This window comes from Orcinus orca, chromosome 19, assembly GCF_937001465.1.
Source record: "Orcinus orca chromosome 19, mOrcOrc1.1, whole genome shotgun sequence".
Taxonomy (NCBI): Eukaryota; Metazoa; Chordata; class Mammalia; order Artiodactyla; family Delphinidae; genus Orcinus; species Orcinus orca.
Genome location: NC_064577.1, coordinates 3,215,179 through 3,238,247, shown reverse-complemented (window position 1 = coordinate 3,238,247; position 23,069 = coordinate 3,215,179). Strand labels below are relative to the sequence as shown.

Sequence of the window (23,069 nt, the reverse complement as noted above, 5' to 3'; positions counted from 1 at the left end):
GTGATGGGAAACATTTTGATACAGAGATTTCATAAAGTACCTTCGAAAGTGTTTTTCCCAACTGGAAGAGCTACCTCAGTTCAGGTTCCCTGTGACCTTAGTTGTAAAGCAAAGGGCACTTTTGTTCATGCAGAGAAGAAGACATTCAAAGGCAACTAATAAAAAAAAATCGTAAAGGCCCCCAACTCTCAAATCCATAATGCTGAAGCCATTTCTACAATCCTGAATTACGTACCTTACACCATCGTACGATGATGCCTCCGGGTTTCTCTATCAATTCTTCTATCTGTACTGGTGGGCGAGACGCTACCGTTCCATGCTTGAAAATATGGTCTTTCACTATGTTAAGAATTGAGTCATCCAACTGAGCAGATAAGCAAGGCACATCAACCAGTAAAGGCACCTCTGGTAAGCTGAGGAAACAAAGCTCATGTGTTTATAAGGCTTTTAACTGAGAGTTAAAAATACAAGGGAGTATAGCCTTGAAAAACTGCAAATCACTATGCTGTACACCTGAAACGTATACAACACTGTAAATCAACTATATCTCAATTTTTTAAAAAATAACAAGGACTATTTTATTTACTTATTTTTGGCCGTGCTGCACAGCTTGTGGGATCTTAGTTCTCAGACCAGGGATCAAACCCAGGCCCTCAGCAGTGAAGGCATGGAGTCCTAACCGCTGGACCGCCACGCAATTCCCCAACAAAAAATACTGTAGATCAGTCACATACTGTAACAGTGCAGAAGCCCCCAGTAAATAATGCTAATGGCAGTGGGGGTTTTGCAAGACATTACATTAAAATTCTCTTCCCAAATAAATAAAAGGAACGAGAGAAAATGGGTAGGATCACAATTGTTAAGTTTATAGCAAAAGATCTGGTTTACTGAGCTATGACGCAGGTTTGTTTGTTTTAATTGAAGTGTAGTTGATTTACACTGTCGTGTTCATTTCTGCTGTACAGCAAAGTGATTCAGTTATACATATATATACATTCTTTTTTATATTCTTTTCCCTTATGGTTTATCACAGGATATTGAATATAGTTCCCTGTGCTATACAGTAGGACTTCGTTGTTTGAGCTATGACTTTGTTCAGATTTTTTTAAATTAACAGTTCTCTTACACATTAGGATTGTAGAAAATCGGCAGTAATTCTATACCAGAGATTACAATCACAACTATTTCATACTAGTAATACTGGTAATGGGCAGTGAAAACTTGAGAAATACATTTTCTATATCCCTGAATCCGAATTTTTAACAGGCGAAAAGAAAAAAAGAAAAGCAGACAGCTTAAGCCCAAGAGACACTAACACTTTTACCTGTCCAACTGGATGTGTGAGGCCTTTTTGGTAAAGCTCCACAGTTTTTCATTCTGTTCTCCTACACCACCCAGAATGGCGATCTCACCTACAATCAGGAATAAGAGAACTAGTACAGGGAAAAATGGTCACGTTATAAACTAAGCAACACAACCCGTGTCTAAGTGGGTCTCTGGTTCTCTTGAAAACAATTCTTAAGTGATGTCACAAATTCCCCAAAAGTAAACGTAGAAACTATTTTAGGGACTTCCCTGGTGGCGCAGTGGTTAAGAATCCGCCTGCCAATGCAGGGGACACGGGTTCAAGCCCCTGCCTGGGAAGATCCCACATGCCATGGAGCAACTAAGCCTGTGCGCCACAACTACTGAGCCTGCGTGCCACAACTACTGTGCCCGCACACCTAGAGCCCGTGCTCCACAACAAAGAGAAGCCACTGCAATGAGGCCCACGCACCACAACGAAGAGTAGCCCTCGCTCGTCGCAACTAGAGAAAGCCCGCGTGCAGCAATGAAGACCCAATGCAGCCAAAAATAAACAAACAAATAAATAAATAAATAAGAAACTATTTTAGAAACGACTTTAAGGTTAAACACAAGAGGAAGGGAGTACACAATGACAACATTCTGCCAGAGATGAAAGATTCTGCTCTACAAATGGAAACTTGGTTTGTCAACCAATTTTATGCAAGGCATAAGTCCCAGGGACCTCTTCCCATCTCCCCTACAGAATCTTTATCAACTCCAATAGGAGTCAGTGCAAATATTATCCTGACACAAGCAATAGGGTGAAGGGTCATATAAAGGAAATATTATATAAAGTCATAAGAAAATGATCAACATCTCTGTCCTTCCACAGCCCTCAAGAACACTACTAGAACTGTTTCCCATCTCAGTATACCCTGGAGTTACTCAAGTGTTTTGAGACCATATGACATGACCTTCCCCCCTTACCAAAAGGAAAACAGACACACTGAACACTGCCTCAAAATCCTAAAAATTTCATAAATAAGTTTTTAATCCCTCGGGAAGGGAGGGGAGGAAAAAGTTTGAAATTTAAAACATTTCTGAATTATTAAAAAAAAATCAGTTGCTGCCACAAGCATGTATGTGCCTCAAAGGATTTATTTTCTAAAATAAAAACATTGGTCAAGCGTCGTGGTGATTGGTATACACTCCTGACCTGGGCTGAACTGCCGCTGAGTTTGTTTCCAAATGCTAAGCGCCCAGGGAAAGACATTCTGAAGTCTTGCTAAAAATAATTTTCTCAAAGGCACTGTTATTGTCAGTGGCAAATAAACACTTCTCCTTGAAGATAAGACAAAAATGTAATTAGTGTGTAAAGATAACATTAGTACTATATTCTAAGTGGGACCAAAATGGGGACTAACTTCCAGCTGGAGTGACAGAGCTGGGAGCCAGCCACGCACACTTTTCATCCTATGCCACTCACAGCACTCATCAAAGAACCAATGGTATTCAGTCTCCTTCCCTGGATCCTTTTTCCTCAACGCCCTTTTAAATACTGACGTCCCTCAGAGTCCCACCTTCTGTAGCCTTCTCTTCTCATATTGTACACTATCTCTTGATGATTTTACTTATTCCCATGGATTCAGAGGTGACATACACACCATTCACTGCCATATTGACATCTCAAGGTATGATCTCTCTCCTAAGCATCACACCCACATTCCCAACTCCTGGCATCTCCGGCACCTTGAACTAACATACCCCAAACCAACTGTCTAACTACCCACCCTCCCCCTTCACGTTCTGTGTCAGTCAACGGCACAATTCACCGGTCGTCTAAAATCACGCTGGGTTGGGTCATCCTAAATTCTTCTCTTTCTCCTCCATCCTATAACCAGGCAATCACCAATAATCAACACTTATGGCTCAGTAAGATCACCATTAATTCTATCTCCAAAATATCTTTTTTTTTAATTTTATATTTATTTATTCATTCATTCATTTTTGGCTTTGTTGCTGCACGTGGGCTTTCTCTAGTTGAGGTGAATGAGGGGCTACTCTTCATTGCAGTGCACAGGCTTCTCACTGCGGTGGCTTCTCTTGTTGCAGAGCATGGGTTCTAGGTGCATGGGCTTCAGAAGCTGTGGTGTGTGGGCTCTGTAGTTGTGGCTCACGGGCTCTAGAGCGCAGGCTCAGTAGTTGTGGCGCACGGGCTTCGTTGCTCTGCGGCATGTGGGATCTTCCCGGACCAGGGATGGAACCCATGTCCCCTGCAGTGGCAGGCAGATTCTTAACCACTGCGCCACCAGGGAAGTCCCTCCGAAAAATCTTAAAACCAGCTCTGCTTCATCTTCACCTGTCACCGTCTCCCATCGCTGCCTATCTGACTGCTGCCACAACTTCCTCATCGGTCACTTTTACTTCCTTACAACCTCTAACACAGTCTCCAAACTGTGGGCAGTGTCGTTTTTAAAAAATGCAAATCTGTGTAACTCTGCTGCCTAAAATACTGCATTCAATATCTCCCAGATATGCCATTCACTTTACTCTTGACGTTACTTCTACTTCCAATCGTGCTGTGACCTCCTTTTCTTCCTTTGTCTGCTTGATGAATTTCTTCAAGCCTCGGTGGAACTCCTCCTATAGAAAGCCATCCTACACTCTTCCAGAGGTAAGCGTTTCCCCTTCTGTGCTCCCGTGAGGTCTTAGATCTCTCTCATCGTGTGTGCTTCTCTCACTGGGCTGTGAACCCCAAAGGGCAGAACTTATTACCTTTTTATTTAATGTACCTGACAAAGACCTACAGGAGGGAAGGAGGGGAGGTAGGTAGATGTGGAGACAGGAAGGCAGCAAGGCAAGAACCGAGCATGATTTAACCAAAATAACTGACTAAAGTAAGGGATATAACCAGTGCAATTTCAGGAGTAAACACCAATCCTACTCGTTAATCTCTAAAAAGAATGATGGCATTAAATCCTATAGACCATTGACACTCCGAAAAATATGTGAACAGACTCAAAATGACCGTAAAATCACTGTGTTAACAGAACCATGAGAAAAATCCTTATTTTGTAAATGATTATAATTTACTCCGTATTTTGTAAATGATTATAATTAGTACATTAATTGCATTTACCCTAGGATACCTCACTGTACACCTGTCATCCTGTATCACAAACTGTCCCAAGGTATGCATAGCCTAAGCACCCCACAGGTGGCAGGAAGCCTGTTGGAACCCTGAGATACCAGCAGTGTCGATCTGAATGTGCTGCGTTTAACAGGCTCCCTGGACTCCCCACCTTCTTTTTTTTTTTTTTTTTTTGCGGTACGCGGGCCTCTCACTGTTGTGGTCTCTCCCATTGCGGAGCACAGGCTCCGGACGCGCAGGCTCAGCGGCCATGGCTCACGCACCCAGCCGCTCCATGGCATGTGGGATCCTCCCGGACCGGGGCACGAACCCGCGTTCCCTGCATCGGCAGGCGGACTCTCAACCACTGTGCCACCAGGGAAGCCCTCCCCACCTTCTTGGACTAAGTCCGCTGCAGTGTTAACTCCGTGCTCTATCAGCTTCTGGCAGTCATCTAGTGGTTTAATGGTCTCCTGTTCAATGGTGTCCACCTCTTGCAAAAGGGTCACCAATCGCTCATCCAGGAGCTTCCCAAGGGTTCCTTTCAAATCGTTAAAATGCTGTTTGAGGACATCTCTCGTCTGGGATGCACTCTCTTTGATCTGAAAAGAAATGACATAAAAACTCAGAATCAGAATCTCTAGAAGAGGCTAACCCACAGGCATCACCCCTAATAATCTCAAGGCACTACACAACCATCACCTTCCATTCAATGATAAAACAAATGTGATTCATTTGTGCAAACGGGCAGACTTCCATAGAGGTGGCCTTCAGGTGAGACAGAATGGTCCCATCATTCACAACTATGTCAATCTGGCTAAGTTAATTAAACACATCATGCCTCAATTCCCTTATTTGTCAAATGAGTATAACAATGCTCGCTTCATGGAGTTGCTGCAAGGATTAAATAAAAATAGTCTATGTACCGCACTTGGTAGAATAACGGGCACACTTGTTCTCAATAAATAAATGTTAGAAATAAATATTATCTGCACAAAGTAGTTCTCAGAAATAATACGTTTCAGTACCAAAAAAAATTTAAATTAAGAAATTAAAATTCATTTTACTGAAAAGCAATAAAGAAACGGTAGATTAAAAAACCACAATACATTGGGCTTCCCTGGTGGCGCAGTGGTTGAGAGTCCGCCTGCCGATGCAGGGGACACGGGTTCGTGCCCTGGTCCGGGAAGATCCCACATGCCGCTGAGCGGCTGGGCCCGTGAGCCGTGGCCGCTGAGCCTGCGCATCTGGAGCCTGTGCTCCGCAACGGGAGAGGCCACAACAGCGAGAGGCCCGCGTACCACAAAAAAAAAGAAAAAAGAAAAAAAAAAAAAACCACAATACAGGAACTTCCCTGGTGGCACAGGGGTTAGGAATCCGCCTGCCAAAGCAGGGGATACAGGTTCGAGCCCTGGTCCGGGAAGATCCCACATGCTGCGGAGCAACTAAGCCCGTGCACCACAACTAGTGAGCCTGCGCCCTAGAGCCCACAAGCCACAACTTCTGAGCCCACATACCACAGCTACTTAAGCCCGCGCGCCTAGAGCCCGTGCTCTGCAACTAAAGAAGCCACCGCGATAAGAAGCCTGCGCACCGCAACGAAGACAGAACACAGCCAAATAAATAAATAAATTTATATTAAAAAAAGGAAGAATAGCTATAAAAAAAAACACAATACCAAAAAAATCACTTCATGGACAACATGCCCGCATTATGGTAAAAGAAAACTAAGAATTTATTCACAATCCAAAAGGTTCAGAGGAGGCAGAAGACAGATGTTCATGAAAAACACACCTTCTGGGACAATGACTTCATCCTTTTTCAGTCATGGTCCTCTTTGCGAATCTTAATGAGAGGTTTATGAACCTTCTTCCCAGAAAAATGAATAAACCCTACCCAAAAGACATTTATTGAATTTCAGAGATTGCAAATTCCCTCAGATCCCAACCATGGCTCACTCAGAGCAGTAATTCTGAAACTTGCTTTGCAGAAGAATCACGTATCATACAATTGCATCCTGTTATAGTTTAGATGGCAGGGCTCCATTCCAGAACCAGCTTGGAGAAGGGGCTGGAGGAGCGTATGGGCAGAGTTCTTTTTCACAAGCACACCTGTGACTCTGCAGCCCACACTCTGAGAGACACTACCCTAGGTCCACAGAGCCCATATTAAGAACAGCTGTTCTAGAAGATATAACAGGAAAATCTTTACATCTCACAGATATTCTGAAAACAAGTCAGTTGTCTATATAGACACCGGATTTTTTTTTTTAAGAATACAGATAAGACACAATTCACTTTTTCTCACTTAACAGGAAAATTCTAACTATAAGCCAAACATTCAGTTGAATTAAAGCAAACTCATACTTTACGTTGCAGATATTATATTAGTTTCCTAAGACATGTTATGTTTACTACCCTAACCCTTTGCTAACTTGATCTTAGCAAGAGCATTTGACATCCCAGAAAAATACACCAAGAAAAGAACATATCAAAATATGGATAAAGTATAATATTTCAACAGTTAATAGAGAAATTTAGAAAACTTTCTATTCTCTAACACTAAAATTGAAAACAATACAAAACTGTTGTCCAGAAATGTTCACAACCATGTAAAAACAAAAGATGCCCACGTCTAAGGACTACAAAGAAACACAGGAAAAAAAAAATGGTTTGATTGGCTGGGGTGAGGAGATCACAGAAACAATTTTTTTCCCCTTTTGACATTAATGTAAGTTATGATGGTATATGTGCGGTAAGTGAAAGAATTTCTTAAATCATAAAGAAAAAGAGAAATCCTAATTTAAGTTTAATTGTTAACTAATCTCTGTAAAGTTACTAGAGAACTTCTAAACCCAAGACGAAGTTTAAAAAAAATCAGGGGGCAGGTATATTCAAAATCTCCTTGATCTGGTGCACCACCAACTGTGGGATCCTTGAGAATCAGGCCCTAACGTACATAGCACCTAGCAAATAAATGTTCAATGAAATTAAGTTAATCGTGTATGTTTTTAAGACCTTTTAAAAAGAACCAGGAAAAGAATGCCTTATGATTTTGATATATCTCACCTGGAATATTGTTAGAAATGCAAAATCTCAGGCCCCACCCAGAATTACTGGATCAGAAGCTGCATTGGTAACAAGATCCCCAGGTGATTCATACCGGCCTTACAGATACCAGAGTAAATGAAGACAATGTGTTGGCGCACCCTCACCACCGGGAGGAAATTCTGCAGTCGAGCGCTGTACCAGTGAGGTCCTATCTCCCTCTTCAGCGGACACCGCACACACAGGAAGTGCATTAGTTAGGTAAAGTCAATTTCCTCTTTAGGAAGAATTCAAAAGCTCCTTCAACTGCTGCAGAGCTCCACTACGTTTTGTTTTTGTTTCAGAACCTCAGAAAAAAAGGAAGTGTGTGAGCACAAAGCAGTGAGAGGGCCAGCGAGGGGAGAATCCATTTCCAAATCCACCTCCCGCAATTTCATTATAAATTTGACTCCTTTTTGTTCATAGATTCCCGACCACTGCTGTTCCAAACTTGACACTACCTTGGCATCATTTTCTTCTCCCTGAAACAGTTCATAATTCAAAGCCACAGTCACCTTTAATTGAATCATGTAACTAATCAAGTTCATTCGCTTGGCTTTTAATAAAACTAATTTTAAAATGCAAACTTTGCTGCTGAGTGAATTTCTTCATATTTGAGGTGGCACCATGGTCCATTGAGTGTTATAGCTCACTCAATCTTCCCAACACTGAGAGGTAGGTCTGTATTGTCTACGTTGAAGAAAGTAAAGCTCAAGGAAGTCAAATAACTTCCCCACAGCTTCCCAGTGCCAGAAACAGTGCAACTCCAAGGACCATGGTCTGTCCACTACACCAAGCTGGTTAGTGCTTACAGACCCCATTTTAAAGCATTCCCATAAACCGGTAAATTATGTATTGGATGAAGACATTTCCTGCTGCAATGTGTATTTCTTGTCCTTGCATAAAGAATCATGTGGTAGATTCCATATATGTGTCAGCATATGGTATCTGTCTTTCTCTTTCTGACTTACTTCACTCTGTATGACAGACTCTAGGACCATCCACCTCACTACAAATAACTCAATTTCATTTCTTTTCATGGCTAACTAATATTCCATTGGATATATGTGCCACATCTTCTTTATCCATTCATCTGTCGATGGACACTTAGGTTGCTTCCATGTCCTGGCTATTGTAAATAGTGCTGCAGTGAACACTGGGGTGCATGTCTTTCTGAATTACGAAGTTTCTCAGGGTATATGCCCAGTAGTGGGACTGCTGGGTCATATGGTAGTTCTATTTTTATTTTTTTAAGGAACCTCCATACTGCTCTCCATAGTGGCTGTATCAATTTACATTCCCACCAACAGTACAAGGGAGGGAGATGCAAGAGGGAGGGAATATGGGGATATATGTATACATATAGCTGATACACTTTGTTATACAGCAGAAACTAACACAACATTGTAAAGCAATTATACTCCAATAAAGATGTTAAAAAAAAAATGTGGTAGACAACCACTCAGGGCAAAACAACTGTGATGGTTTGTAACAAAGTACATTTAAGAAAAATACAAATGATATACAACTCAAGGTCTCAGAAGGGAAACTGTAATATACATTGTTTATGTTGATTAACAATATTCAGAACGAATTTTCTACTAAAACCTCTCCTGTAACAGACCATTAAATCTTATTTACAAAGTTTCCACTGCAGTTGACTCTAATTCCAAAGCAACTGTATTTTTAAAGTTTTAACATGAGGATGAGTTCTCAAAATGCCAAAAAGTCATCAAGATTATGCATCAATACTAAGCCATGCAAAAGCCTAGAAAATATATACTTCACAGCCCTCCAAGACAACAGTGACTGATATTTTCTAGAGTTTAGCTACTAAAATGTCATAAAACCTACCTAGAATCTGATTTAAGACACCTCTGGTCTTAAGTGGCAATATGCAGTTGCTCTATCTATAACACAACATAATATGTGTGTGTTTCAGGAAATTAAGTAACTGGAATCTCCTCTACCTCCTCTGAAACATGCATTTTCATGACTTTATAGAAGAAAAGAATTTTTATCCTCCAAGGGTAATCTAAGAATTTATTTTCCCAATTGTTTTGTTTACAGGAAACTAACTAAAACTATTTTAAAATTAGAGACTGTCTTTACACACTATTAGCTAACAAGAACATAGGGATCAAAAATAAAAGACAAAGATAAAAAATAGTCAACTGAAATGGAAGAAGCTAACCAAAATGTTTCTTCTCAGTTCATATGAAATGTACTGCATTAGCTATGTGTCTTCACACTGACACCAAGATATTAGTCATTAAAAATACAATGGCAATAATAACAATACAACAGCACCTCCCACCTACTGAACACCTACTGTGTACCAGGAACTTATACCCATGGTCTCATTTAAATTCTACCACAACCCGATGAAAAGCTAGTCAAGTGGCAGGAAATCTGAACTGTCTGCTTTGTGTATGGACTCATATGTGCTGCTACATTTCCTTCTTGTCTCTTACAAGTTAGGCTTTCTGTTTTTTTAAAAAATATTCATTTATTTATTTGGCTGCACTGGGTCTTAGTTGCGGTATGCAGGATCTAGTTCCCTGACCAGGGATCAAACCCGGGCCCCTGCATTGGCAGCGTGGAGTCTTAACCACTGGACTACTAAGGAAGTCCCTACAGTTATGTTTTTTTAAAACATGCTTATTAAAACTTTTAAAAAGAAAATCTTGATTATATTACTCGGTAGTCTGTTACATTAATGGCCCCAATGAACCAGGAACCATGCCTTGTGGTACTCATATCCTCATGCAGACCTCTCCCCTGGACAGGAGGCTGGGCTGGTGACTAGCAATGCAGTCACATGTGCATCATTATAGAGTGGAACTGAGCTGTGCCAGCTCCAGGCCTCAGCCTTAAGACTACTTGGCAACTTCTACTTCTGCACTGCAAGAATTCCTGAGCCACTGTGTAAGAAGTACGGCTATCGGGGCTTCCCTGGTGGCGCAGTGGTTAAGAATCTGCCTGCCAATGCAGGGGACATGGGTTCAAGCCCTGGTCCAGGAAGATCCCACATGCCGTGGAGCAACAAAGCCCGTGCACCACAAGTACTGAGCCTGTGCTCCAGAGCCCGCGAGCCACAACTCCTGAAGCCCGTGTGCCTAGAGCCCATGCTCCACAATGAGAGAAGCCACCGCAACGAGAAGCCCGCGCACCGCAATGAAGAGTAGCTCCCACTCAACACAACTAGAGAAAGCCCGCGTGCAGCAACAAAGACCCAACGCAGCCAAAAATAAATTAATTAATCTAAAAAAAAAAAAAAAAAAAAGAAGCATGGCTATCTTTCCTGAGAGAACAAGTGGAAGGGGGAGAAGAGTGAGAGGGGTGGGAGGAAGAGTGTGGGAGGGAGAGAGCTTGGCATCCAGGCTCAGCCATGCCAGCATTCCAACTGAGTCCTGCTACTACTTAAGGCTCCACACAGGTAAGTAAATGTTCTATCTTGAACATTCCAGCCTCAGCTGCCATCTGACTGCAATTACATGAGAGCTGCCAGCAAAATCAGAACTGCCCAACTGAGCCCTGGTTAATCCCCCGAACACTAAGCAAATTGTTGCCTTTTAAGCCATTATGCTTTGGCATAGTTTATTATGTAGTGACAAATAACCAAATCATGATAAAACAAATGTTCAATTCTTGCTTATCTGCATTAGTGAATAGGGTGCCTATAATCAAGACTACGAACAATCTAAAAAGAATGTCTGCAAAATCACACCCACAACATTCATAAAGGCATTCATTCTATATTTATTGAGGTCTAGTGCCAGGAACTGGGGTTATAAAGATGAATAAGGCATGATCCTGACCTCAAAAAACTATCATTCTAGTAAAGGAGACAGTTGCATGCACATGTAACTATAGTAAAAAGTACTAAGTCCTTATGTAAGTGAGACAGCCACAAACCCATCAGAGCTCAAAAAGGTCATTCTGCTGGGAAAGAGAGTAGGAGACATTTAAAGAATAAGTTACCAGTTGGAGAAGTAGGGGAGGTCACCTTGAATAATAATAATATTTGGTGGCATTATTTCTATGGCTAGTATTTATTAAGCAGTTCATATGTCCCAGGCATCGTGCTAAACGTTTTACATACATTTCTCATTTTAATTCCCACACTGGCCAAGTAAAGTAGGTACTATCCTTATCTACATTGTACAGATAGGGAAGTGAGGCGTCAGGAAAGTTAAGCTTCTCAAGGTCTCACACCTAATAGGGGCAAATGCAAAAAAAGTAAAATAACTGCAAATATAAATGATTCATGGATACCCCTCAAAAATAAAAGCCTGTCCCAGGAATTCCCTGGTGGTCCAGTGGTTAGGACTCGGCGCTTTCACTGCCAGGGCCCAGGGGCCCGGGTTCGATCCCTGGTTGGGGAACTAAGATCCCACAAGTCATGCAGTGTGGCCAAAAAAATTTTAAAATAAAAATTTAAAAAAGTCTGCCCTACATTTGTTTGTCTTTAGATCACAAATTAGCCATATTATTTACCAGGTTTCTAGTAATAAGAACAGTTCTCTATCAAATTTAAATTTACATTACACTCTATATTGAAAAAAAATTCTACACAGAGAGAAACTGGGTTCCTCTGTGACACTCACACACTTTTTGAGGTTAACATTATAGATTCTGAATGCTTGTTTAAATTCTCATTTATATCCTACATTTCAAGTGAGGTTTGGACTCAACAAGCAGCTTTCAGAGTGTCGTGTTTAAAGACAATTTGTGAAAAGACTTAAAAAAGGACGACTGAAAAGCCAATGTAAATATGTGGTTTTTGCACACAAATATATGTGCAGCTTTTTTTTTCCCTTGGTAGTTGATTATTTAGTGTTGCTTCTAGAGTTTTGCTTCCAGTATTTTGGCATATTTGAGCCAATACGTTTTCAGCCTACCACCAACAAATGCTCCGTAAGTACCTATGTAACAGACTATTCACCTCTGCATTAAAAATTAGGCTGTACGTGGGAAATTTTTCATAATGCTTATGATATGCTAACCAAAAGAAAACAACAAATATAAAGTTGCATATACAGCAGTCTTTCAATTTGGCAAAATAATATGTCTAGAAGGATACACCAAAATGCTAACAGTGGTTGTCTGTAAGGAGTAGAATTATGGGTGATTTTCAGATTATTTCATCTGTTCTTGGTTTTCCCCAGCTCCAGATTTAACCTTTTCTTAGGACACTATAATAGGGGCATTTTAAGTACTACTGCAGTAACAGATTATTTTCAAACAGATTTTTTGGACTGTTTTGAAAACGGGTAACAGAAGGGGAAGTGGGAGATAAAAGAAGCAATAACAGCTTTCTTTTCTTTGCTGAGCTACTAAGACTTCCTGCCCTGGTTTTCTGAAATAACTTTTTCCCCCCACTAGTTCTCTATCTGTTCCAGTCTTTAACTAGTATGCTACGTGTTTTCAAATCCTGTGAGAATAATAATCTATGGAGAACCTGGTATTGTACATTAGGAATATCAAAGTTCCTAATAAGATCTTCAAAAAATTATCTGAAATCAACTATTAAAAAATTGAAAACAAAATACTATGAGAGGGCTTCTCTGGTGATGCAGTGGTTGAGGATCCACCTGCCAAGGCAGGGGACACAGGTTCGAGCCCTGGTCTGAGAAGATCCCACATGCTGCGGAGCAACTAAGCCCATGCGCCACAACTACCGAGCCTGCACTCTAGAGCCTGCGAGCCACAACTACTGAGGCCTGCGTGCCTAGAGCCCGTGCTCCGCAATAAGAGAACCACTGCAATGAGAAGCCCGGGCACCTCAATGAAGGGTAGCCCCCGCTCGCTCCAACTAGAAAAAGCCCAGGTGCAGCAACGAAGACTCAACGCAGCCAAAAATAAAAATAAATAAAATAAATAAATTTTAAAAAAATACTATGAGAGACAAATTGTCACAATACAGATGTTAAGACACACTAGGGCAAGTGCTGGCTTGAGATCGTCAATTATTCACTTGTCTGTCACTGCATAATTATCTAAATCCATGCTATTTCAAACAGCGTTTTAATCTTGAGGATAAACCACAGCAGTTTACAACAACACACCTACGGTTCAGGATAAACTACATAAATCGGTAGAGAGCTGATGAAGAGTTAATGGTATCCTCTAAGGCACTGTGCCTCTATTTTTAATGTGCATACACATCACACCTGATGATGATTCACCAGGTCTAGGGGGGGCCCGATTCCTGCATTCTTCACAAGCTCTCAGGTCAGGATGACCCTGCTGCGGTCGTGGACCACACTTGTAGTAGCAACGATCAAAGGGACACCACTGCCCAGAGCTGGGCAGGGTCCTCGCCAGTGTCTTAATTAGGCACCAGGATCTGGCCCTTTACTCTGAAAGAGCAGAGACTTGCTCTTGTCAACGCCCCTACAGACACTGAATCACATTAATTAAAGGCACATGAAGGCCAACAGTTCATTTTAGAGTAAATTATAACTGTACACAGACTAGAATATTGGTATTTCTCACTGTTGGCACCTCCAGTACCTCAAACTAATCCTCCTTTGATAATGTACAAACATGGAGTTTCTGGACCTGCAAGGCTTAAAGACTAGGTCCTGGACAGTGGCAATGTCATCAAACTAGTGTCACTCTTTGAGGCATATCTGACTGGTCAGCTGACACACTACGTGACACCCTGATCAGCTATCTCTACTTACAACAAGCAGGAAAGTCAACCTGTAGAAGTTAACAAGGGATGAACAACACAATGGAACTGAAATCTAAAAATGAATACTCAAGAATTTAGATTTCTCCTGTTTTGTTTTTAGGTTTTAGAGTCTAATGACTAGCCACCAAAGGAAAGAGTAAATCTGTGAGAGCAATGCTGTTTCCCTACCCACAGCATTTCTAGGACCTAGAAGTATCTCTGACCCACAGAACGCACCCAGTGCATATTTATTGAGTAAATGAACAAATGAGTATTTAAGGAGGGTTGAAGTTAATTTCTTTGGTATTTACATCTTAATACCAAGGATTCCAGGGAGCTATACAGAACTATTCCTAATGATTTCAACATCAGTTACTCCAGGCTGACTGTAAAGATTATCTGATTTCCTGAAGACAACGAACATCTCTCTAGTCTTTAACGTATTCAAACAGTAGGAGTTACAGACTACCCTTCATTCCTACACAGAACTTCCTTTTCTCTGAAGACAGAGGGTAGGGCTTAAACTTAACCACAAGAAGAGAAACTGCTACATGCTGCCAGTTGTTTTTCACACTAAAAGATTGACAGTAAAAAACTCTTGTTCCTTCTAAATTTTCGTAGCCATGATTTCCTAACAGGAGGCAAATTTCATGAGAGACGTTTAAAGGGTAAGAAACAAAAGCAAAGATAAAAAGTATGCCAAGAGTTCTTGAAAAGGTTAAACAAAGAGTTACCACACGACCCAGCAATTCCTAAGTACTAAAAGAACTGAAAACATGTCTACACGAAAACTTGTACATGAATGTTCACACCAAGATTATTCATAAGAGCCAAAAAGTAAAAATAACCCAAATATCTATCAGTTGATGAATGGATAAATAAAATATGGTATATCCACACAACAAATATTATGCAGCCACAAAAAGGACTAAAGTACAGCTACATGCTACCTCATGGATGAACCTTGAAAACATTATGCCTAAGTCAAAGAAGCCAGCCACAAGGGGCCACAGACAGTATGGTTCCATTTATATGACATGTCCAAAATTGGCAAATCCAAATAGAGACAGAGAGTAGTTTAGTGGTTATCAGGGGCTGGAAGAGTGACAGCTAACAGGTACGGGATTTCTTTTTGGGGTGATGAAAATGTTCTGGAATTAGTGGTGACGGTTGCACAACTTTGCAAATACACTAAAACTGCTGAATTGTACATTTTAAGGTATGAATTTATGGTACGTAAATTACATATCAATTTTTTTAAAAATCCTATGCCAAAAGGAAACAAAATCGGCAAGTAAAAAATATACACAAAGGGAGTATCTTTCCTCTCTACTCTCTCATCCTTCCCTGATACAAAATCTTTGACTGAAAAGCCATATATTTTATGTAGTTATTCTGAAAATGACTGGAACCCTAAAAATATCCTAACCACTAAACAAAAGCAGCTGCTTATTTTGATAACATTTTTGTAACACTGACCTTCCTTAAAATGCAAGCTGACAGAGGACTTATTCTACAAACCCAAACGTGTACAACCCACTGGAATTAGCTTTGAGGAAGAATTAAAGCTTTTAGAACTAGAAGCTGTTGTAACTGGCACCGGCACAAAACACACTTCAGTTCACAACAGTATGACATTACTCAGTCTAGTCCGAAGGCAATGTCATTAAGAACCTAAGCTAATGGATGTTCTCTTAGTGTCTTCTGTTTCAAGCACAAGACAATGGTCCTCAAAAACAAAACAAAACCCCATACCAAACTCCACTAAGTTATAGGAAAGTATGTTCTGTCTTTAAATTTTTGGACATAGAATTTAAAAGAATGTAGGTTTGGAAACAATACTAAACCATTCAGGATGAGATCATACTAAATTGTTTTAATGTGTTCAATATCACACGAGAAAGTAATAAGCACTTCTCCCAGGTGCTAAGCTCATTCATTTAGCATCACCTCTGTTTCTTAATCCTTGATGCAGTTAAACAATAGTCTCATTCATATATGACATCTTAATTGGCTGCAACATTAATCATATAATAAGAGATACTTTAATCTCTTTTTAAATATGCCCTAGATTTAGAACCTCTATTTCAAAACAGCAGAAGGAATAACGCAGGTGTTTTCAAGTGGAAATCAAAATGAATATATTGGAAGGCCTTAAAAAGCATTCGTCAAATCAGGATTACCATATCTAGATCTTGCTCCCAGATTTGCTACTAAACTACAAAAGATGCCTGGCCTACATTTAAAATCTACAAGGATTTTTAAATGTATAAAACCTAAAGCATGTTGAGTATCCTTAATGATGAGAATATCCAAGGGCACTATTCTACCAGTTGTAATTTTCAGATTCTGTGCAGCATGGGAGTTACTAGGATGACAATATATATTAATAACAAAAGTGATGTTGAAAAATCCCACTCACTCAAATGATTCCACTCAAACGGAATCCCACTGACTCAAAAAGCACTTATTAAGCACCTGAATTAATAGTAGCTTGAGGATTATCTGTCCTCCTGCACATTGGCAGTGGGTTATATCTTTTTCTGTATATGTTCCAGGGTGTAGAGAAACCATGTGGCGTTCCTTTATCTTTGATAACCAGGTCCCCATGGAGCAGATAACTGCCGTCACTTAAAAGTATATTTAGCTTCTCCTTTCAACACTTCTCTCTTTAAATCTGTTTTTCCATTTCCCTACGCTTTTGTATCCCATCCCCCAGAGGCTTCATTTTCCTTCTTTTGCCCTTCCAACATAGCTTCACCTTAAAATCCAAACCCTCTAGAATGGGATCCCGCTACATGATTTTTTAATGCATTCAAGATCATATGAGATACTAAATACTACTTTGACATCACTTCCATTCATTTAGTGTTAACGTTACTACTCCTCCACTCCTGTCTCTCCTTAGTACATCCCTTCCACTGTCCATTCCGCCTCCACTTTGAGCTCTCCCCAAGTCACTGCTACACATTTTCCTCACGCTCTCTAAAATCGCTCTCCATCCACAAGGTAGGTTTTCCAAAGAATCTCCACCTCCCCCAACTCTCTCAATCTTCACTACCCTCTGTGACGCCCTCGGTTTTTGCTCTGGTCCCTCACTCCCCCCAACCGCGGACCCCATCGCATCCCCGACACCGCCCCACACAGCTTAGGGTACTCCCCTCACACTCTCCCTCTATCCCCCAAATTTGCCCCTTCCTCTTAAGACCCTCCGTCCCCCTCCCCCACCCCCCCACCCCCCCGCAGAACCCACCTCCCCATTCCCAGACCCTGCCAGGTCTCCCGAACCTTCAGAGACGCTTCCCTCCTCCCTTCAGAGTTTCCGGACACTCCCGCCCCTCGCAGCCCTCCGTGCCCTCGCCCATCGCCTGGCACCCCGCGCCCTCCCCGGGGCCCACAGCGCCCCTGCGGGCGCGGCCCTCCGACCTGCCTCCGCGCCTCCCGCAGCCCCTGCAGCCTCTGGCCTAGCTCCCGCCGGTAGCTCTGCGCCGCCTCCACGCTCTCGCGGGCCTCCTGCAGCAGCAGCTCGGGCTCCAGCTCCATCGTCCCCTCGTCCGGCCGCGCGGCCGGCGGCTGCGGGCGCGGCTCGCGACTGTCCCGAGCGCCGCCGAGCGGCCCCGAGCGGCCACGCGCAGGCGGAAGCACCGCCCCGCCCCGCCCCACGGCGGCCTTGATTGACAGCTCAACGTGCGTCCGGGGCCGGGAGCCTCTCGCGCTGCAGGACCAGCTGGTCTCAGCTCAGCTCCCAAGCAGCACCTGCCAGTGATGCTTCCTCGGGGCACGCACGGAGCTAGGGAAAGATTAATGACTACACCTCACGAAGTGCTTCCCGCACCTTATCTTATTCTGGCCTCACTACGAGGCCTCCTTGCACCTCTATCCCACAGAGGAGAAAACTGTGGGACAGAGAGGAGAATCAACTTTCTCAAGCCGTCGGGATTTCAAGCCGTTGGGATTTCAGCCCGGATGGGTCTTGAATCATCATTGTCCTACCTGCCTAGTAAACGAGCATCCCTGCAGTGGCTAGTGTTTTAGGAGGTTACTGTGAATCAGGCACCACGCTCACAGGAATCAAAGGCCCCCATCACCCAGAAGCTCGTAGTCTAATGAGGGAGCCAAGACAGAGGCCTAAGCGTGGGCCAGTAGTAGGTACCTCAATCCTGGCAGAGCTGCAAGGCGGATGTTATCAAACTTTCCTGTGTGGGCCAGGTAATTGAAAATGTGGAGCTCGGTGGGCCATAAGGCCTCTGTTGCAATATAGTGAATAAATGGGCGTGACCGTGTGCTAATAAAACTTACGGACACAAATTTGAATGTCACATAATTGTCACATGTCACAAAATATTCTTTGCATCTTTTTCTGTTTTGTTTTTGGTACGCGGGCCTCTCAGTGTTGTGGCCTTTCCCGTCGCGGAGCACAGGGTCCGGACGCGCAGGCTCAGCGACCATGGCTCACGGGACCACCCGCTCCACGGCATGTGGGATCTTCCTGGACCGGGGCACGAACCCATGTCCCCTGCATCGGCAGGCGAACTCTCAACCACTGCGCCACCAGGGAAGCCCTCTTTGCATCTTTTTTCAACTACTTAAAAAGGTGAAAACCATTCTTCGTTCAGGGGTCATACAAAAGCAGGTGGTGGGTCAGATGTGGCCTTGGCCATAGTTTTTTGGTTTTTGTTTTTTTAAAGTTTTTACTGGAGTATAGTTGATTTACAATGTTGTGTTAGTTTCAGGTGTACAGCAAAGTGAATCAGTTATACATATACCTATATCCACTCTTTTTTAGATTCTTTTCCATATAGGCCATTACAGTGTATTGAGTAGAGTTCCCTGTGCTATCCAGTAGGTCCTTACTAGTTATCTGTTTTATATATCCTAGTGTGTATATGTCAATCCCAATCTCCCAGTATATCCCTCCCCGCTTCTCCCCTCTGGCCATAGTTTGCTGACCCCTGGCCGAGGATGGTAGAGTTGCCTCCCCAGGAAACAAAAACAGAACAGTGATTGTCTCAAGGTTACACAATTAATCTGTGCTAGAGGCTAGATTGCAGTTTTCTTGGGCCAGACTAAAGCTCTTTCTACCACATTGTTTGGTGCTAAGTAAATGACACTTGAAATTAGAGAAGTTTAGAAAATGAAGGCTCTTCTGGAGAAAATGGGAGATTATCTTTATCCTGAGTAGCAAGCCACTCAGTAGATTCTCAACAAATACCTGTGGAATGAATCAAGGCATTAACTAAACAAAAAGGAGTAAGTAAAGGCACCCCAGGTAAGATAAAACTAAGGAAAGGGTATAAGGACTTGCAGACAGGAATATAAATGGATTGTGTAAGGAAGGAGGAGCAGACCACTTTGCCTGGAGAGGAAGGACGGAATAATATATTGGGAGATGAAGTTAAGAGAAAAGTAAGGGCCCTGGAGTTCAGGTTAAGAAGCTTTGACTTTAATGAATAGACATTAAAGATTTTTGCATGTGCAGTGACATTTGCAAAACAATGTTTTAGGAAGATAAATGATAGAGAGGTGGGACTTCGGTTTGTCTTAAGGTAAGGCAGGGGTTGGCATACTGTAAATTCTCAATAAATATTTGTTCAGTGAAATGAATATGCATGAGATAACTAGAGGGGAGTAAATAGGCAGAACTAAATGGCGTTAGTCTAGTTATGATATGATGGAGACTTGAATTAGGATGTTAGCTTTTACAGAGTTTTGTGGGGTTTTGTTTGTTTGTTTGTTTTTAATTTATTTATTTTTGGCTGTGTTGAGTCTTCGTTGCTGCGCGCAGGCTTTCTCTAGTTGCGGTAAGTGGGGACTACTCTTCGTTGCGGCGGACGGGCTTCTCATTGCGGTGGCTTCTCTTGTTGCGGAGCACGGGCTGTAGGCACCCGGGCTTCAGTAGTTGCAGCACGTGGGCTCAGTAGTTGTGGCTCGCGGGCTCTAGAGTGCAGGCTCAGTAGTTGTGGCTCACGGGCTTAGTTGCTCCGCGACATGTGGGATCTTCCCAGACCAGGGCTCGAACCCGTGTCCCCTGCATTGGAAGGTGGATTCTTAACCACTGTGCCACCAGGGAAGCCCTTGTATGGAGTTTTGACAGTGAAAGCAGGGGGAAAGATAGGCAAATGGTTTAAGGGAACAGGAGAGTTTGGACACACATTGAGTCAGTAAAAAACAGGATTTATTAATTGTTCTCCAACATGATATGTTCTGTGAGCTCTCTAAAGCTAATTGAACAGAATTGGCTCCCACTCCAGAAAGCTTTACTAAGTGAAATTTAAAAAAAAAAAAAATTAAAAGGAAAACTTCCATAAAGACAAGCTACCAATCTTAGTCTCATTCAACTTTATTTCCTTGACCTACTAACTGATGGGAGGCAGGAAATGTGTATCTAATATATCCATACTACCCATAAAAATAACACGAAGAAAACTGAAGAAAAGCTGTAAAACTGTGTCCACAGGCTCGAAATATTTTTATTTTTTATTTTTTTTAACTTTAGAGCACAAGTTTCTGAAGAATAAATGCCCTGGTCAATAACAGAGAGGAAGACTGATCTAGAGGTGGTGATGACAGAAGCCAGCAGGCCATCAGACAGGGCTTTACAGAGTTTTTAATCTCCGTGTCACCACATTAGTCTAGCACTGACCTGAATTTCAAGAGTACCCAGAGGTGAGCAGATTCAGAGGCACAGACTCCTCATGCTACAAGAAACAAAGGACTTGGGCTTCCCTGGTGGCACAGTGGTTGAGAGTCCGCCTGCCGCTGCAGGTGACGCGGGTTCGTGCCCCAGTCCGGGAAGATCCCACATGCCACGGAGCGGCTGGGCCCGTGAGCCATGGCCGCTGAGCCTGCGCGTCTGGAGCCTGTGCTCCGCAATGGGAGAGGCCACAACAGTGAGAGGCCCGCGTACCGCAAAAAAAAAAAAAAAAAAGAAACAAAGGACTTGCTAATTGATTTATTTACGATAAGAATATAATTGCCAGGCTTCCCTGGTGGTACAGTGGTTGGGAATCCGCCTGCTAATGCAGGGGACACAGGTTCGAGCCCTGGTCCGGGAAGATCCCACATGCCGCGGAGCAACTAAGCCCGTGCGCCACAACTACCGAGCCTGCACTCTAGAGCCCGTGAGCCACAACTACTGAGCCCACATGCCACAACTACTGAAGCCTGCGCACCTAGAGCCCATGCTCCACAGCAAGAGAAGCCACCGTAATGAGAAGCCTACGCACCACAACGAAGAGTAGTCCCCACTCGCCACAACTAAAGAAAGACTGAACGCAGCAACAAAGACCCAACGGAGCCAAAAATTAATTAATTAATTATTTTAAAAAGCACTGAAGTTTAAGTTAGGAGACTTGGCTAAACATTGTAACTTTGGAAACATGTGTGAGCTACATTTCTCTAAATCGACAATAACGTAAATGTCTTCCTCACAGGACTCATGCAAAGGCTGAATAGTATGGCCAGGTAAAAGCACACATTTATTTACAAAATATCTAAAGAGTACAAGGTATGTGTCTGGCTCTGTGCTTAGGTGCTGGGAATCAAATCAGGAATGAGACCTAGGACTTGCCTTCATAGTCCAGTAGGGGGATCACTCACACATAAGCAGGAATTTATATTCTAATATATTGAGTGCAATGAGTAGAAGCACAGAGACAGCCACCTAATCCAGCCTAAAGTAAAGTGGAAGGAAGAAGGTATCAGGAAAAGTTTCTTGAACAAGGTAAACCGTAAACTGAGTCTTAAGGCTTTTCTTGGCTTGGCCACAGTGCTTCTCTCCTTTCCCTTCCAAAACCCCATCAAAATAACAATTAAGGGATTTAAAACTGGATTAGGAAAACAAATGGATTAGGGACAAATGGAACAGTAGAGAACACAAAAGAGCACTAGAGAGTTCCATAAATTTTTGGAAGATGGAAAGTGGAGTAGTAGTAATTGCCCAAGAAAACTGCCGGAAGTTACAACCTAAACTGCAGAGGATGAACCGTTCAGAATTGGGCTAACTCTCCCTAAAGACTCCTGAGAAACTCATGCTATATATCCTTTTAAAAATTTTAGTCACTTAAAAAAACTCACAACTCCTATTCTGACATTCCTTTCCTTATCCTACTTCCTGCATTATTTTCTCCTCAGCATTTAGCCCTGTCTTACCATATACTTTACTTATGGATCATTTTTATTACATGTCTCTTCCAACCAGAATATAAATTCTAAAGGGATAGGCATTTTTGTCTGTTTTGTTCACAGCTGCTTTGTTCATAGCTGGCACTCATTTGTATTTATGGAATGGATGGAAGGATGAATAACACAGCACATGAGAATGAGGTATGGAACTGAAAAGGGGAGACATCTGTTAATATTAGAGTTAGATATTTTAGGTCCATTGCCCTATTCCATGCATTTAGGTGATGCCTCCCTATTGCTTCCACAAAACTGCATGAGATATAAACACCTCTGCCCCCAAACAGATTGGAGGAGAAACCAAGTAGTCCAGAGAAAAGACCTCCACCTATTAACATTAGGAAGTCCCCCAATGAAAATCTCCTGATCATCCTACAGTAGAACCCACTAGTGAGTCCCACCTATGCTAAAAACCTTCAATCAGCTTGAACCATTTTTTAAACAGCTTTATTGAATATAACTGATTTGCAATAAACTGCATATATTTAGAGTATATGATGTGATGAACTTTTTCATCAGTAGATACCTGTGGAACCATCACCATAACCAATATAATGAACATTTCCATCACTCCCCAAAGTTTCCATGTAACCTATTCCTTTGTAATCTATCCCTCCTTCAACCCCTGAACACAGGCAATGATGATCTGCTTTCTGTAATTAGAGATTAATTTGCATTTTTCTCAAATTTTAAATAAATGGAA

At 42.2% G+C, this 23,069-nt stretch overlaps 1 protein-coding gene across 1 annotated transcript in view; it reads right to left on the bottom strand.

The window, feature by feature from the left end:
* The window catches only part of CRLF3 (cytokine receptor like factor 3), a 37,206-nt gene extending 19,377 nt beyond the window's left edge, over nt 1–17,829 (bottom strand). The window contains exons 1-4 of the mRNA XM_004267167.4: nt 17,612–17,829; nt 4,812–5,019; nt 1,325–1,412; nt 236–413 (exon numbers count right to left, since the gene is read on the bottom strand). Of these exons, the coding sequence (XP_004267215.1) occupies nt 236–413; nt 1,325–1,412; nt 4,812–5,019; nt 17,612–17,728 (591 nt within the window). The 5' untranslated portion in view covers nt 17,729–17,829. The remainder of the gene's footprint in view (nt 1–235; nt 414–1,324; nt 1,413–4,811; nt 5,020–17,611) is intronic.
* Nucleotides 17,830–23,069: the final 5,240 nt, after the last annotated feature.